The 17,351-nt window shown below is 38.1% G+C and overlaps 3 protein-coding genes across 3 annotated transcripts in view; 1 reads left to right on the top strand and 2 right to left on the bottom strand.

The window, feature by feature from the left end:
* Nucleotides 1-400: 400 nt before the first annotated feature.
* LOC149118735 (ficolin-2-like) lies at nt 401-3,713 on the bottom strand. Its single transcript, XM_089271870.1, has 4 exons — nt 3,345-3,713; nt 1,955-2,030; nt 1,285-1,668; nt 401-1,101 (listed from the first exon to the last, which is right to left on the bottom strand). The coding sequence occupies exons 1-4, from the start codon at nt 3,708-3,710 to the stop codon at nt 836-838; spliced, it is 1,092 nt and encodes a 363-aa protein (XP_089127996.1). The 5' UTR covers nt 3,711-3,713; the 3' UTR covers nt 401-835.
* Nucleotides 3,714-8,451: 4,738 nt separating this feature from the next.
* On the bottom strand, nt 8,452-12,767 carry LOC110053526 (ficolin-2-like). Its single transcript, XM_089271917.1, has 4 exons — nt 11,376-12,767; nt 10,006-10,081; nt 9,336-9,719; nt 8,452-9,152 (listed from the first exon to the last, which is right to left on the bottom strand). Exons 1-4 carry the CDS (start codon nt 11,739-11,741, stop codon nt 8,887-8,889), a joined length of 1,092 nt encoding a protein of 363 aa, XP_089128043.1. The 5' UTR covers nt 11,742-12,767; the 3' UTR covers nt 8,452-8,886.
* Nucleotides 12,768-17,100: 4,333 nt separating this feature from the next.
* Nucleotides 17,101-17,351, top strand: part of LOC110053528 (L-rhamnose-binding lectin CSL3-like) — a 4,003-nt gene continuing 3,752 nt past the window's right edge. The window contains exon 1 of the mRNA XM_020759765.2: nt 17,101-17,142. The gene's annotated coding sequence lies outside the window, so the exon portion shown is untranslated. The remainder of the gene's footprint in view (nt 17,143-17,351) is intronic.

The raw sequence follows: 17,351 nt of genomic DNA, 5'->3' as shown, positions 1-17,351 counted from the left end.
AGATTTCGTAGTTCGGCGCCCGTCTGTTCAGTAATAGACCACAGAAGACATCAAAATGTGGTAAGAACATCAGTGACACACTCGGCTATCGCCTCTTATGTCACGTTTTTGTTCTTGCCACATTTTGACGTTATCAGTGATCTATTACTGAACAGACGCACGACAACATGGAATTCATTGCGCTTGAATAACCTTTTTCTTTCAGTACTTGTTGTAAAAATCACACCTTTTTCACATATATCATGACGATTTAATTTGTTATTTGTTGTGAGTTCGATTGTTAGCGATTGCCGATGGTAATCGACAACGATTGATTCATCGATTGGTATTGATCGGTATCGATAGTTGTCAGAAATTTTTTTTGTCCTTTTAGTACACTGATAAAGTAACTTACAAAATCTCTCTGTAATGGTTTTATTGAGTCATTTGATCTTCATAATAAGCGTATCTTTAACATTCATCAACAAAATAACGGGAACAGAAACAACTAATAACAGAAACATTTTGGGCTTTACATCCTACTTTGTTAGTTTACGACACCGGAAAGAGCTCAGGCAAGAGTTGCAGTGTAAAACCCTCCAGTCCCATTGTCCGGGAAAAAAAATGATAGATGGTTAAATAGTTATTGTCGATTTGTTCAGTCGATATTGCTGAAGAATACATAATCGATTGACCAGGCCTGGATTATCAACGAAGACTGACGGGAATCGTCAGTGCTTAAAAGCTCTAATAGGTTTGTTCATATTTCAAGGTACTATAATGAATCGATGGTTATTAAACTGCGTGAGAATAGAGTCGTTTATAATGTGCAAGGCAAACCAAGAACACGCCAGTTTTAGAAGTTAACAGGTCTGATTTTCATCTCAGCTCGTTTCATGGAGTACTTATGTCCTTTCCAGTGCTTCCAGTTGATACCATCAGCATGTGATGAGTGTGGTCCGCCTTCATGATAAAGACTATTCAGATTGGAGTCATGACATCCCGTGTACCACCAGGCTCCTTTGTAGGACACAGCACAATTTGAACCAAAGCTGTCGTTGTCCTGATCTTTGGTGGTAAAGGGATAACCGCGATGCCTGGCAAGAGAATCACCAGCCGATCCTGAAAAGGGGGCAAAATAACAAAAAATACGTGATGAAATGTTTAAAAGTTTAAACGGTTTACACCATAATATAACATAAAATAACATACTACATTTCCTCACAATTCACATTTACATATAAAATTTGCAAGTGTATCAATTAATTAGATCCTGGCTGTAGCTTCATAACTTGTAGGATGTACCTGAATATGAGTCAAGACTCAGACGGTACTTAGAAGCTTCATCCCCAATTGCAAACTTGTCGTACTCGGCGAATCTGGTCTCTCCTTCCCAGTCCTCCAGATCCACTCGAAGCTTGAAAGTATTACTGTTGGTCAGGCGATGTATCTTGTTCAGTCCCAGCCAAAACTCGCCATTCAGGTTACCGAAGCCTTTTTTATAGTCGGCCCAGTCGCGGTAGAAATCAACAGAACCGTCTATCCTCTTCTGGAACACTGTCCACCCTCCACCGGCTGTTGTTTGGTCGCAGAAAACATCAAAGGCTCCTGAACCATTAGGGTCTATTGTATAAACACCACTGCTTGTTTTACCAGCATTGTACAGGTCAGCACAGCTTTTCATAGGAGCTGGAATGGAGATTTGGATTAAAGTGACTGCCTGCCTATGGACGGTAGATAGTGTACATTGCTATGTACATTTCCCACCCGCGCTAAGTCCAAATTTGTATTGACATCGTTTGTCATTTCAGCTTTTTCCCTTGCAGAATATGAACAGAAAATGCACGGAAAAAAGCAGGGTGTAGGCTTCATGCGTATATTTTCATTCAAGATACAAAAATAATTCATGAGAATCAAAACACCGGGTGGCCCTGGAGAAGAGAATCATAATATTTTCCATTCGGTAACTACTTACTGCATTCGTAAACCTTCGACACTTCATTTAACACGCATGAGTCTGCATTCATGCATCCAGTCAGCGGACAATTGTACTGTGGACAAATGAAAGAAGAATTTAGGAGTAATATGGCGAACGTTTGGTGACGAAAGAAGTCACTATTCCAGTTGTCTATAGAATTCTACAAGACCTTCTGTATACAGGACAAGCAGTGCGAGCACTGATGCGCTGAAGAAGATAAAGAAGAAATCTTGATCAAGAAGGTAAAGTTGTTCTCCAAAAGCCCTTAAATGGTAAATTTCATATTTTTTGAAATTGAACGGTAAACTTGTGAGAGGCGGTGAATTATGAAAAAAATAAATTAATATTAAAAGAAGCGTTTTATGCTGACATTACCCCGATAAGAATTTTAGTCTGGCAACGGCCGTAACGATGACGAAATTGTGACTTTTGCGACTAAATTGCGCTTATTTTGTGCCATTTTAGTTTGATCAACTTTAATTTCTTTGGCTAATCAACCTGAATTGTAAATCAGATTTCGTGATGTATGATTAGGTAGCTTTGGACGGGAAGTCGTTGTATGGTAAATACATCTGTACTTTTTTCAGGCTTTAATAGTAGATAACACCCAGTGTCGACATGTACAACAACTTGACTGCATATTTCGGGCAAACTACAAGTATTATATTAATCTGACAATAAAAGAAGAAGCAAATGACCTTTATCAATCAAGTATCCACTATGTCATACTGAACAGGTTTCTCAGTTCAGCAACTCAGCTTAGAACATTCAAATACCTTAATCGTGATTTGAAGGAAAAAGAAAAATGTTCAGTCGATGTCTTTAAAGGATATACGCAAACAATAACGATGGCAAACCGTGCACGTGCGTTGTAAACCTTCCTTGGTACATTTCTTTCGTGTAGCTGTCTTGTGAGATCTCGTCCACATTACGATGGAGAAATTTGAAAACGAAGGTTTTACTCTGAAAACGCATAAATTGTTTTTCGTCCACAATAGCCGGAGAAATTTGAAAAAGCAACAGTAACCGGTTTTTTTTTTTTTTTTTTTTTTTTTTTTTTTTGAGGAAAACTCCGGTAGGAAAACACATGATTACCGTGATGTCATTGTTTCGAAAAGCTCTGTTTTCCAATTTTTTTTTCGTCCACACTTAAACTCAAAGGCGGAGTTTCGAACTGAAGAACGTTTTCCAAAAGCTCTGTTTTCACGACGGAAGTCGCCTAAAATCGCCTTAAGTCGCCTAAAATCGCCTAAAGTCGCAATGTTTTTTCTTCCAATTTTGCTTAATTGTCATCGGCCTTGCCGCTGTGGTTGCGGAAACTCGCCAATGCTTTGTAAGCACAAAGCATCGTTTTGTTTTGCACATCATTGCAGCACAATTGTATTACCTTCCTGTCGTAAAATTGAGAATAAACTGTTTCTTCGTGATGTGCAAGCTCCGCTCTTCCTTTGATAGCTTGAGGCAGCATAACTCCTCTGTCGTTCAACTCACAAATTCCGTCTGTTTCCTCAAGAGTCGAATTTACGCGAAAATTTGTTGAAACGCACCGAGGGTTTCTCTGACACTGCAAAGCACAAGATACCAGACCAGCAGAGTGAAATGTGTTAAAAGTGAAGCCTTTGAGTCGGCGATGATAACGAATCAGAACAAGTCGGGACAGTGAGTTCTCGTCCAAAGCAATTACTCGAGATGTTAAAATTCTATACACAAAAACTGACGCAAGGAAAAAAGGAAGTTTCATTTTGAAGCCCATCAAACGCGTTGCACCACATCTGTTTTAATAATGTATGACGCGTAACAGAAATATTTTTTACTTAGCGTACTGTGTCTGAAACTCAAATGAAACTAAGGAGATAATTTTGTTTTTAGCACTTCTCTGGAGGGTTTGAACATAGCAGGCTTCTAGAATGAAAAGCAGGTTGTCACTAAGGGACGAGACAGACAACTTTTTGATCCAAAGTAATTTTGCAAAATGATGTAATATTACACCAAAGCTGCGTAAAGCAAACGAAACAAATTTTAGACACAAAAACTGCAGCAAGACAAAAAGAAACTTTCATTTTGAAATCTTGTATTCACTTCATCAAACGCGTCGCACTCTGACATGTGTTTTAATAATGTATGAAACGCAACTGGAATATTTTTTTACTATTGTTATATTGTGTAAACATACTGTGACTGAAAATCAAATTAAACTTTTCTTAAGGTTGCTTAAGTACTTCTCAGTAGGGTTTCACCATGGTAGGAAAAAGAAAAGCATGTTATCAGTAGGGGGGGGGGGGGGGGGGGAGACGTAGACAGACAACGTTTTTTATCCAAAGATGCTGCAAATTTGCACCCAGCTGCGTATATATTTCCATTTTGAATTCTCATATTCACTCCTTAGAGACGTGTAGATTTGGATATATTTTGTAGTAAAGCATAAAAAAAAATTAAAATGTTTTTTCTTTAGTACTATTGTCTACTGATATATTGGCATTCATCAAAATGTTTAAAGTTGTATATGCACGCGTTGTCAGATGAATCAAGTTAAACTTTAGCACTTTGTTTCACGTTGATTGGACTCAAGTTTTTAGTACAACAAACTTTGTAAAATCATAATTAACTTAGGAATCAAGTTTTAGTAATCTTACTGCAAAAACTTAATTTCATCACTAGCTTAGATCAAATTGTCATTTTTTTTTTTTTGTTACAATGAAAGAAATAGTAAACTTTGGACACAGTAAAAGAGGTCCCATTTTCATCTTGAGCCAGTTTGCCACGTATTAAAGGAAAAAAATAGATCTTTTTGTATGCTGAGATCAATAGAACTGCGACGAATGCTTGGAAACCAAATTATAATTAGACTTACGGAATGCAGTGTTATATGATTCCATACTAATCTGAGTCACACCAAGTTCAACTGTTTGCCAAACCTAGCTATGGGCCGCTTTGGCCCTAGAGCAGATTTCATATTTTCTCTTCCTGAAGTGCAAGGTTTGTTAAAATAGACACTGAGTTATATCTCTATAGCTCAACTAACACTAGAAACTAAATGAAAACTGAAAGAAAATCAGCAATTTCATATAAACCACTGTTGTGTGCTATCCTCAATAACTAAATCATCATCATCATCATCATCATCATAATCATTATTATTGTTATTATTATTATTATTATTATTATTAATGGTAATAGGACTGAGAGGAGACCAATTCCGTCTGTAATCATACGAGTGATTAACAAAATCGGACGACCGCGAAGCGGGAGTCCGATTTGTTAATCACGAGTATGATTACAGACGGAGTTGGACGACCCGATGTCCTGTTACCAATTTTCATAGCCATTACAATTTCTCACAATTTGAAAAACAGCTTTTAATAGTCATTTTTAAATATCATAATTAAGAATATGGGAATAGCTTGCAAAATGGCCGTTAAGTTTCTTTCAAAACAGTCTCTGGAAACTAAACCTTCACAAATTTACTAAGTCAGTCTCTAATGAATTGGCTACTATAGTGACTGTAATCAATGTTGTGATTGGTGGATTTAGTGGAGAGGACTTTTAAAATGATTGGCTAATGTAACTGTCCGATTACACCCAACTGTCCGATTACGCAGTCCGATTACAACTTTGCAGATTAATTAGAGCAAAATACACCAGTTTATGCACCAATCACATTTGAGGAAATTGTAATTGTCATGATTAGTAGTAGCAGTATAGGTAATCATACGGTTTCGAGTTCAGTTTGGAATTAATTTGCACGAGTAATGAAGTGTTTCAAAAAGCTGAAATTCACACGAGCCGCTTCGGACAGACCTGCTTCGTTTCATCAGAGGATTTTAATTCGTCGTTAAGTTCAGCCTTGTTGAGGCTGGAGATTACGGTCTTGACGTTGCTCATACAGCTATAGCTCAGTTTTAGAGTGTTCCAGTTAAAGATTTTATGGAGTGGATTCCCCATAGGAAAGTGTTGGTCGACGAGTGAAAGAAAGCTTTTCCCGACTTTCGTTTCTACATTTTTGCTCTATGGTGGACTGAACCACGTTGTGTTTCTTTGACGGTTTCTGCGGTTTGTTCGCGGTGCATCAGGGGTTGTTTCTTGGTAGGACACTTTGTAATTGTTACAATTACAATTACAAACTGTCCTACAAAGATTACAATGAAAACTGTAAATTTAAGAACGTAATTTATTTGATCACTTCTATGTAATATCCAGTAGGTAGGATCCACAACTAACGAGTTTAAAGTCCGATTTCGGAACCACAAATCAGCCATGAGCACAAAGAAGAACACTTGAGAGGTTGCGATACACTTTAACTAAGAAATGCATGTCTTGTCTGATTTTGATTTCGTCATCATTGAACAAATTTGCAGTTTTAGTGATCACAATAGCATCGACGATCGCCTGCTAACAAGAGAAGCTTTCTGGAGTGCACAACTTTGCACCCTTCAACCTCACGGTTTGAATAAAAGATCAGAGTTTAACGCTAGGAATAGAATAAGATACAATTAACAAGTCATTTTTATCACCCACAAGTGTTCTCCTTTTTCAGTCGTCAGAGAGGTTTTCAGCTTTTTATTCCCTAAGATAATTCATAAGATCCATCGTTCAAAGGCTCAATCAAGGATTTTGTTACAGGGTTGAGAGTAAAACACACAATACTGGAGTTCAGGGGCCGATAATTGGGATTTTGTTATTAACCATTCAAAGGCCTTTCTTTTCGGATCCTGTTACGAAGAATGGTATTGTGAGCTAGAAAACGCCTTTGTTCAAGGACTTTGATTTTCCCCTCGCTTTTCTTTTTTTTTCAATCAGAATGGCGGCAATTTTTGGAAATTCAGAGGACGTTTTAACCGACTGGGCAAAGGATGATATAGAAGAAAGTCTCGCCCAGGCAGTGACTTTGTACGAGAAACAAGAGGAACCAAAGACGCGTTTCTTTGTGGAAGATAACCTCCAAAATATACTTGAGCAGTCGCAGTCCAACGCGATTAAAAGAAACACAAAATGGGTCGCTTGATTACGTCTTGTTGCGAAACTACAATTGAAAGATTATCTGCCCTTACTGAATTCTACCTGAAGCAGTTAGCGCAAAAGTTACCATCATTCGTCAAGGATACCACAGATCTCATCAACGAAATCCAAAATCTTAACAGGGAAAAGGGTCCCTTGCCCACTAAGAGTTTGCTAATCTTCTGGGACGTCGTTGCGATGTTTCCCAATATAGACAATAATCTAGGCATTTCAGCCGTTAGAATGGCACTACATTCGAGATCGATAAATTTTCATCTACTGACTGCATAATTGAAGTAATAGAGATTCGTCTTCAGACTAACAATTGCCAATTTGCCAATTGTAATTTCATTCAGAAACATGAAATGGCTATGGGTCCCAAGAATGCATGTAGTTATGCTGATCTGGCCATGGGAATCATTGATGAAAAAGCTAGATTTGGCGGTGCAATTAGACCTATGTTGTGGTGGCGATATAGGGATGACATTTTCGATCTTTGGACTCATGATGTACCTAAATTACTGGAATTTACCGAGTACATCAATTCTCTATATCCCACTATCAAGTTTGAGCTGGTGTACTCCGAGTATAGCTTAAACATGTTGGACCTTACTTTGCACCTCCAGGACGGCCTCATTCAATTCAACTTTTCTTAGTCTCAAAATAATTGTTGAAGCAGATTGATTTCAGGAATGAAACGTTAAAACATCACTTCTTAAAATCAGTTGAAATAAATACATAACCTTGCTTTCCGACGCGAATGTTCCGGTCCGTTTCAGGGCACAGCAGCGAGCAAAGTATAGCACACTACAGCTCACGGCCAACTGTATCGCAGCCGTAAGCCAAAAGGTGTCTCCGATACTATACGGTAAGCTGATTTGAGAATCACCAACCACAGAGGTCACAAATTTCCACCGTCTATAACGCTCCTTTCATTCAAAACTCGAATCAAATGGCCTCCAGTGTTGACCGCAACCGCAAGGTTTCCGAGCGTATTTTTTAGCTCCTGCTATGTCCAAGGCAACGTTCAAGCTTTTCGGCTCACAGGGCTGCTCTGATGACAAACACTTAACATTCCAGCATTTTCTTTAAGATTTGGAGATTTCGCAGTTCGGCGCCCGTCTGTTCAGTAATAGGCCACAGAAGACATCAAAATGTGGTAAGAACATCAGTGACACACTCGGCTATCGCCTCTTATGTCACGTTTTTGTTCTTGCCACATTTTGACGTTATCAGTGATCTATTACTGAACAGACGCACGGAAACTTGGAATTCACTGCGCTTGAATAACCTTTTTCTTTCAGTACTTGTTGTAAAAATCACACCTTTTTCACATATATCATGACGATTTAATTTGTTATTTGTTGTGAGTTCGATTGTTAGCGATTGCCGATGGTAATCGACAACGATTGATTCATCGATTGGTATTGATCGGTATCGATAGTTGTCAGAAATTTTTTTTGTCCTTTTAGTACACTGATAAAGTAACTTACAAAATCTCTCTGTAATGGTTTTATTGAGTCATTTGATCTTCATAATAAGCGTATCTTTAACATTCATCAACAAAATAACGGGAACAGAAACAACTAATAACAGAAACATTTTGGGCTTTACATCCTACTTTGTTAGTTTACGACACCGGAAAGAGCTCAGGCAAGAGTTGCAGTGTAAAACCCTCCAGTCCCATTGTCCGGGAAAAAAAATGATAGATGGTTAAATAGTTATTGTCGATTTGTTCAGTCGATATTGCTGAAGAATACATAATCGATTGACCAGGCCTGGATTATCAACGAAGACTGACGGGAATCGTCAGTGCTTAAAAGCTCTAATAGGTTTGTTCATATTTCAAGGTACTATAATGAATCGATGGTTATTAAACTGCGTGAGAATAGAGTCGTTTATAATGTGCAAGGCAAACCAAGAACACGCCAGTTTTAGAAGTTAACAGGTCTGATTTTCATCTCAGCTCGTTTCATGGAGTACTTATGTCCTTTCCAGTGCTTCCAGTTGATACCATCAGCATGTGATGAGTGTGGTCCGCCTTCATGATAAAGACTATTCAGATTGGAGTCATGACATCCCGTGTACCACCAGGCTCCTTTGTAGGACACAGCACAATTTGAACCAAAGCTGTCGTTGTCCTGATCTTTGGTGGTAAAGGGATAACCGCGATGCCTGGCAAGAGAATCACCAGCCGATCCTGAAAAGGGGGCAAAATAACAAAAAATACGTGATGAAATGTTTAAAAGTTTAAACGGTTTACACCATAATATAACATAAAATAACATACTACATTTCCTCACAATTCACATTTACATATAAAATTTGCAAGTGTATCAATTAATTAGATCCTGGCTGTAGCTTCATAACTTGTAGGATGTACCTGAATATGAGTCAAGACTCAGACGGTACTTAGAAGCTTCATCCCCAATTGCAAACTTGTCGTACTCGGCGAATCTGGTCTCTCCTTCCCAGTCCTCCAGATCCACTCGAAGCTTGAAAGTATTACTGTTGGTCAGGCGATGTATCTTGTTCAGTCCCAGCCAAAACTCGCCATTCAGGTTACCGAAGCCTTTTTTATAGTCGGCCCAGTCGCGGTAGAAATCAACAGAACCGTCTATCCTCTTCTGGAACACTGTCCACCCTCCACCGGCTGTTGTTTGGTCGCAGAAAACATCAAAGGCTCCTGAACCATTAGGGTCTATTGTATAAACACCACTGCTTGTTTTACCAGCATTGTACAGGTCAGCACAGCTTTTCATAGGAGCTGGAATGGAGATTTGGATTAAAGTGACTGCCTGCCTATGGACGGTAGATAGTGTACATTGCTATGTACATTTCCCACCCGCGCTAAGTCCAAATTTGTATTGACATCGTTTGTCATTTCAGCTTTTTCCCTTGCAGAATATGAACAGAAAATGCACGGAAAAAAGCAGGGTGTAGGCTTCATGCGTATATTTTCATTCAAGATACAAAAATAATTCATGAGAATCAAAACACCGGGTGGCCCTGGAGAAGAGAATCATAATATTTTCCATTCGGTAACTACTTACTGCATTCGTAAACCTTCGACACTTCATTCAACACGCATGAGTCTGCATTCATGCATCCAGTCAGCGGACAATTGTACTGTGGACAAATGAAAGAAGAATTTAGGAGTAATATGGCGAACGTTTGGTGACGAAAGAAGTCACTATTCCAGTTGTCTATAGAATTCTACAAGACCTTCTGTATACAGGACAAGCAGTGCGAGCACTGATGCGCTGAAGAAGATAAAGAAGAAATCTTGATCAAGAAGGTAAAGTTGTTCTCCAAAAGCTCTTAAATGGTAAATTTCATATTTTTTGAAATTGAACGGTAAACTTGTGAGAGGCGGTGAATTATGAAAAAAATAAATTAATATTAAAAGAAGCGTTTTATTCTGACATTACCCCGATAAGAATTTTAGTCTGGCAACGGTCGTAACGATGACGAAATTGTGACTTTTGCGACTAAATTGCGCTTATTTTGTGCCATTTTAGTTTGATCAACTTTAATTTCTTTGGCTAATCAACCTGAATTGTAAATCAGATTTCGTGATGTATGATTAGGTAGCTTTGGACGGGAAGTCGTTGTATGGTAAATACATCTGTACTTTTTTCAGGCTTTAATAGTAGATAACACCCAGTGTCGACATGTACAACAACTTGACTGCATATTTCGGGCAAACTACAAGTATTATATTAATCTGACAATAAAAGAAGATGCAAATGACCTTTATCAATCAAGTATCCACTATGTCATACTGAACAGGTTTCTCAGTTCAGCAACTCAGCTTAGAACATTCAAATACCTTAATCGTGATTTGAAGGAAAAAGAAAAATGTTCAGTCGATGTCTTTAAAGGATATACGCAAACAATAACGATGGCAAACCGTGCACGTGCGTTGTAAACCTTCCTTGCTACATTTCTTTCATGTAGCTATCTTGTGAGGTCTAGTCCACATTACGATGGAGAAATTTGAAAACGAAGGTTTTACTCTGAAAACGCATAAAATATTTTTCGTCCACAATACGCCGGAGAAATTTGAAAAAGCAACGGTAACCGGTTTTTTTTTTTTTTTTTTTTTGAGGAAAACTCCGGTAGGAAAACACATGATTATGGTGATGTCATTGTTTCGAAAAGCTCTGTTTTCCAATTTTTTTTTCGTCCACACTTAAACTCAAAGGCGGAGTTTCGAGCTGAAGAACGTTTTCCAAAAGCTCTGTTTTCGCGACGGAAGTCGCCTAAAATCGCCTTAAATCGCTTAAAGTCGCAATGTTTTTTCTTCCAATTTTGCTTAATTGTCCTCGGCCTTGCCGCTGTGGTTGCGGAAACTCGCCAATACTTTGTAAGCACAAAGCATCGTTTTGTTTTGCACATCATAGCAGCACAATTGTCTTACCTTCCTGTCGTAAAATTGAGAATAAACTGTTTCTTCGTGATGTGCAAGCTCCGCTCTTCCTTTGATAGCTTGAGGCAGCATAACTCCTCTGTCGTTCAACTCACAAATTCCGTCTGTTTCCTCAAGAGTCGAATTTACGCGAAAATTTGTTGAAACGCACCGAGGGTTTCTCTGACACTGCAAAGCACAAGATACCAGACCAGCAGAGTGAAATGTGTTAAAAGTGAAGCCTTTGAGTCGGCGATGATAACGAATCAGAACAAGTCGGGACAGCGAGTTCTCGTCCAAAGCAATTACTCGAGATGTTAAAATTCTATACACAAGAACTGACGCAAGGAAAAAAGGAAGTTTCATTTTGAAGCCCATCAAACGCGTTGTACCACATCTGTTTTAATAATGTATGAAGCGTAACAGAAATATTTTTTACTTAGCGTACTGTGTCCGAAACTCAAATGAAACTAAGGAGATAATTTTGTTTTTAGCACTTCTCTGGAGGGTTTGAACATAGCAGGCTTCTAGAATGAAAAGCAGGTTGTCACTAAGGGACGAGACAGACAACTTTTTGATCCAAAGTAATTTTGCAAAATGATGTAATATTACACCAAAGCTGCGTAAAGCAAACGAAACAAATTTTAGACACAAAAACTGCAGCAAGGCAAAAAGAAACTTTCATTTTGAAATCTTGTATTCACTTCATCAAACGCGTTGCACTCTTTTGAGTGCATTTGAGTACATCAATTCTCTATATCCCACTATCAAGTTTGAGCTGGTGTACTCCGAATATAGTTTAAACATGTTGGACCTTACTTTGCACCTCCAGGACGGCCTCATTTACACCGATATCTATATGTTAAGTCCACAGCTAGTCACCTGCATTTGCCTTTTTCAAGTTCGCATTCCTTTCATTGTAACCGAGCCATTCCCTATGGGGCAGCGTTGCGAATAAAGCGTAATTGTTCCACAGAGGAATCTTTAGTCAAAAGGAGCGAAGAGTACAAAGCATATCTTAAGATGCAAGATTACAACGCTGTTTTAGTTGATGCACAATTTGAGAAAGCTTTTAACATAGAGAGATCCGAACTCCTCAAGAAAAGAATCAAGCCTAACAAAAAAGTGCTACCGTTAGTGCCTGACTATAATCCTCAACTTCCACATATCCAAAAGATGATCAAAAAACACGCTCATTTACTTCGGTCTTCACCGGAATTAGCAGAGATATTTCCACGTAAATCGATCTTTCCTGCCTATCGCAGAACTAAAAACTTAAATTAAATTTAGGGTAAAACTTTGCTCACTATTAACTTGCGCTTTGTTCTCCACAACAGCATAAAAGACCAGCGAACTCAGGATCCACTTTGCTTCTCCATGCACCGTGACGTTAAGAATAGAATTTTCACGGGAAAATATAGCCTTAATAATGGTAAGGATTTGGCGAGTTCGAAATGTTTACCCGTAGATACCAATTTTAACTACACTGGATATTGATAACAGTGTAAAAGACCATCAGAAAAATGTTTTTCTGTGGAAATAAACTGCCGCACTTTTGAAAAACGACTCGCTGAAAATGGCTAAAACTTGGTTCACCCCGATTAACGATTCGGCGGTGATATTTGGCACCTCGTGAAAACCGTAGAATTAATACGGAAGACTTCAAATATATCTCAGTCAACTAATAAGGGGACAAATACTATCGCGCGAAAATAGAAGTTTCTGGAATTTGTGCGAAGTATCTTCTAGGCTCACCTAAAGTTGCCCGAAATTTTGGCCATTTTAGACCGCTTGCATGAGAGGCCAAAATCATGATGTGGTGATATCTCGAAGAAAAACGAACGCCTACCTCGGTAAATATTATGGTTGTTAATCTTTTCGGATAGCATTTATACTGTGAAAAGATGAAGGTAAACGGCCGACCTCGATGTTTTGGTCCTGCCCGGTTTTCTCTGAGAATGACACTTAATAAATCAATCAATCAATTAAAAACTTTATTACCGTTTCTTGCCTTCTAGCCAGCCATCAGGCCTACTATTAATCAGGAACAACACATAAATGAGTTAATAAGAGAGAAATACAAGACGTAAAAATGCCAAAAGATCTCAAATGTAAAATCCATTCTGGACAATTTAAGTCTGTTTTTTAATTACGTGGAGAGACACAGATGAAACATTACAGGAAAAAATAAAGAACCTAAGTGGCCAAGTATAGTTATGCTTTAGAGATTTTTGTAATACATCGAAAGCAGAACTTTATTATGTCTGTCGAAAGTTTCTAGTTGAACTCGAAAGTTCTTGCATGCGGTCTAACTCACGCGGTCAGTTACCTGCTCAGTGCTTCTTTTAATAGGTTTAAGTGCACAATTTCAAATCTATACTATCATTTTTAGCTCTCTGTATAAATTATGTGAATATGTCATTTTACTTATGAAGTTGCATTGGAGTGTTCTGCGAGTGGAACGTTTCAAATTTGGTTACGTCAAAGATTCTGAAAGTGAAGAATGATCATCGCAGTAAATTTTCCAATTTGAGCAATTGGAAAGAAGAAGCCTGAAAAAATCAGGGCTTCTTCTTTCCAATTGCTTTAATTGGAAAATTTACTGCGATGATCATTCTTCACTTTCATCTACAACCGCAGTTCATATATGAATAATTTCATATAAACTTCACGTCAAAGATTTTCTTCGACAAAAACACACTGGCATCGTCTTTTGATAAAGAAAACGAAGTAAAACGCATTTGCAAGAAACCTTCAGAAAAAAAAATAACGAGTCGCTATACACACTGACGCTGAAGAAGTTGGTTTTGATTTTGTCAGTAATTACCTTAGAACTAACAGATAATGGTTGATTTGATAACGACTGCTGTTAAGAAGCTCTTACATCGACACAAACCAGACAGCACTACATGGGACGGATTTATTTTTATTTTATTTTCAAACACGGACTAAAAGCGAAGTAGAACTGATCGAAAATCTATCGTAAGCTTGTGCCGAACCTCTTTATTTCTAAAACTTTGGTAAAGGCCATTGACGGCTCGTGCTTTAATTTTAATTTAGTTATTTAAACGCACGTTAAGTAGCCTTTTAAATGTTCAAACAGTCCGGAAAAGTTGACAAATCATCACTTAGCGGTTAAAGAATATGGAAAGAAAACACTTTTTGTGGAGTTACTGAAGAAGAAAAACTTCCTGTTTAGCTACTCCCGGCCCGGCTCACTTCTTTTCCCGTTAATTTTGGACGCCTATAAACAGCTGTGGAAACACTCAGCTCTGGTTCCTGTTTTCACAGTCTTGTTGTCGATTTAAGCTAAATTTAATTTAAGCAACTTTTTAGATAAACAAACACTCGTGAGAATGCGAAAAGAAGGAACAGCTATGGAAATCTTCATATGTTGATAATTGAAGACTATAACACGCTTTTGCTTATGTCCTTAATAACTTGCCTAAATAATTGTCCCGATGAAAGATAATGCGTTTTCAAAATAACGCCGGGCTTAAGAGAGACAATTACTGTTTCGAGGCATGTATGGTTCAGTAAAATGATTCCCAAGGACGTTTTAGTTCCTATATATAGCCATTGAGTTGGTTCTGACAAAAATGAAGTGGGCAGAACTAGCCAAAGATTACGAAAATGCAAATTTCTAATTGCATACAAACAAAACAAAACTTGACCGGATTGCCTTCTCCAGCTTGACTTCTTCATCTCCTAAAGAACAACGAGTCAAACAGCTGTGGGAACAGCCGTTTGACGGATAGTGTTTCTACTATCTTTATTGCGAATTTTCGAGTTTTGTTAATTAAGGTAATTTTAATAAGCAACCTTTTAGATACATAAACATTCATGAGAGCGAAAGAGGAAGCGACAGCTATGGAAACCCTCGTATATTGTTACCGCACACAATTGTACATGTGCTCGCGAAAAAGATTACCTCGACAGAAACAACCATGCCAATGCCTTCTCAAAAGAAGATCATAGTAAAACCTGCTGCAAAACTGGCTTGATCACACGCTATACTTGCCACTTTACCTGCTACACACTAATAGTTTTAAAAGTCCCTCGTGTCAACAACAAACCAAAGTGAGAATTGAGTTGTGATTGGTTAACCAACCTAAAACTACTCCTTTTAGTGATGCAATACAGTGAACAAAATGTTCTATTTTCAAATTTCATTTTCAAAAATTTAAAAAAATTATTTTGTTTTGCTTCAGCAAGAGAATTTGCAAACGGAGGCCGTCTACATCCCCTCCTCATAAAAGTCATAAAATCATAGAATTTAACTGACTTATCTACTTTTTTGCTGATTACTGACTAAATCCATTTTTTCAGTTTACTGACTAAATGGCCTTTTCAGCTGTTTACTTACTAGAGCTATACCCCATTGACACACTCTTAATAGGATGACTCAGGTCCGAAACGTAGAATGGAATGGACTGATGGTTAGTGCGCTTGACGTCGTCAGATCGAGTGGTCCGGATTCGAGCCATGGCCGGGGTCATTATGTGGCAAGACACTTGGCTCAAACGCATTCCCTTTTTATCTAGACAGGATTAGGCGCGAAGCGACTCGGTGGAAACCAGAACCAATTAAACGTCAATGTTATCTGGCTTCATTTGCCAGTCTTTCATAAGGTCGGTACACACAAGGCCAAAACAGTTTACAGGGACTAGTCCCTTGTAGAAGTCACACGCCGGAACTAATTGCACAGGAACATAGTTAAGACTAGCGACAAAAGCTATCATTGCTTCAGTCTTTGGCTTTCCCAAAGTGAAACGGAATTAATTGATTAGCAATGCAGCACTGAAATAAATCAACCCAAAAAGCTGCTGCAGATTGTCTGTTAATTTGTTCAGTGCCCGTTTTTTTCTGATTTCCGGATGACAGAGTTATCAGTTTCTCTTGGTAAAATTCTATCAGGATTCTCGAAGTAGTAACACCTTAAGCTGCTTCTAACATAATTGTCGTCTTCCCGAACCGAGCCTGAGCCCCCATCTCGAAACAGAGTTCGTAAGGACTAATTCAATTAGAGCCCATCATGCGTATTTTTGACTGGTTTCTTTTAATCTGGTTGCAAGGACTTTTCCCAAAAGCAATTCACATGGTGCGGTTTGAGGGAAAAGTCCCGGTGACTAATTTTTTGACAAAAAGGTTTATTTTACAGGAAGGGACTTGTCCATGCGTCTAATTACAGGGAATAGTCGCAGGAACTTGTTCGTCGTGTGTGCTGACCTTATTTTTTTAAACATATATGATGCTGCGTAACCAATTTTTAAACAAGAACCTAAAGTGGATCCCAAAGCAGTTTTTGTGGGTCGTGAGTGTCTCACGATTGTCCTGACATGTTAAAGTTTGTTTAAAATTTTACGATAACAGGAACAATTTTGGAAACTCAATCGGATTTTTAATGTTAATGGATTTGTTTTGGAATGACAGTCTGCCACGATTATCTTTATATCTAAAAGCTTGTTAAAACATTTAATCATACCTTGAAACAACTGTGAAAACAAACCCAGTGATGACCTTAAACTAAATCAATTTACAATGTTTACGTTAGTTTAGCAACCTCTTAACAAGTAATTAATAACTCAATAGCTGGTTTTATGGTAATTATCTCTTTTAAAATACCTGTGACAAGCTCTGACAGTAATTTATGAACAATGTTTAACATGCACTTACCAATCAGGTGGCAGAATGCGTCTTCTTAAGCATTAGTGCGGAATATTGACTTCATCAGTCTTTCAAGCCGCTGAGGAGTTCAGACAAGACAAAGACCTTCTAGGTAAAGTGGCATCATAGCTAACTCTATTCAGGTAGTTCCAGTTCAGGCAATCAACAATTCGTGTGAGTTTCTTTTAAGGCAAACTTTTAAAAAATCGCTCTCTTTATTCGTGTTTTGTTTATTTGCAACATTATGGACTCGAGGATCTGATAACAAACATGAGGGAAAGGGGAACAAAAGCAATCAAAAGCTAGTGTTTACTGTAGCAA

Source organism: Orbicella faveolata, unplaced genomic scaffold, assembly GCF_042242905.1.
Source record: "Orbicella faveolata isolate gen_17 unplaced genomic scaffold, um_ofav_v1 contig_1, whole genome shotgun sequence".
Lineage (NCBI taxonomy): Eukaryota > Metazoa > Cnidaria > Anthozoa > Scleractinia > Merulinidae > Orbicella > Orbicella faveolata.
This window is presented reverse-complemented; position numbering and strand designations above follow the sequence as displayed.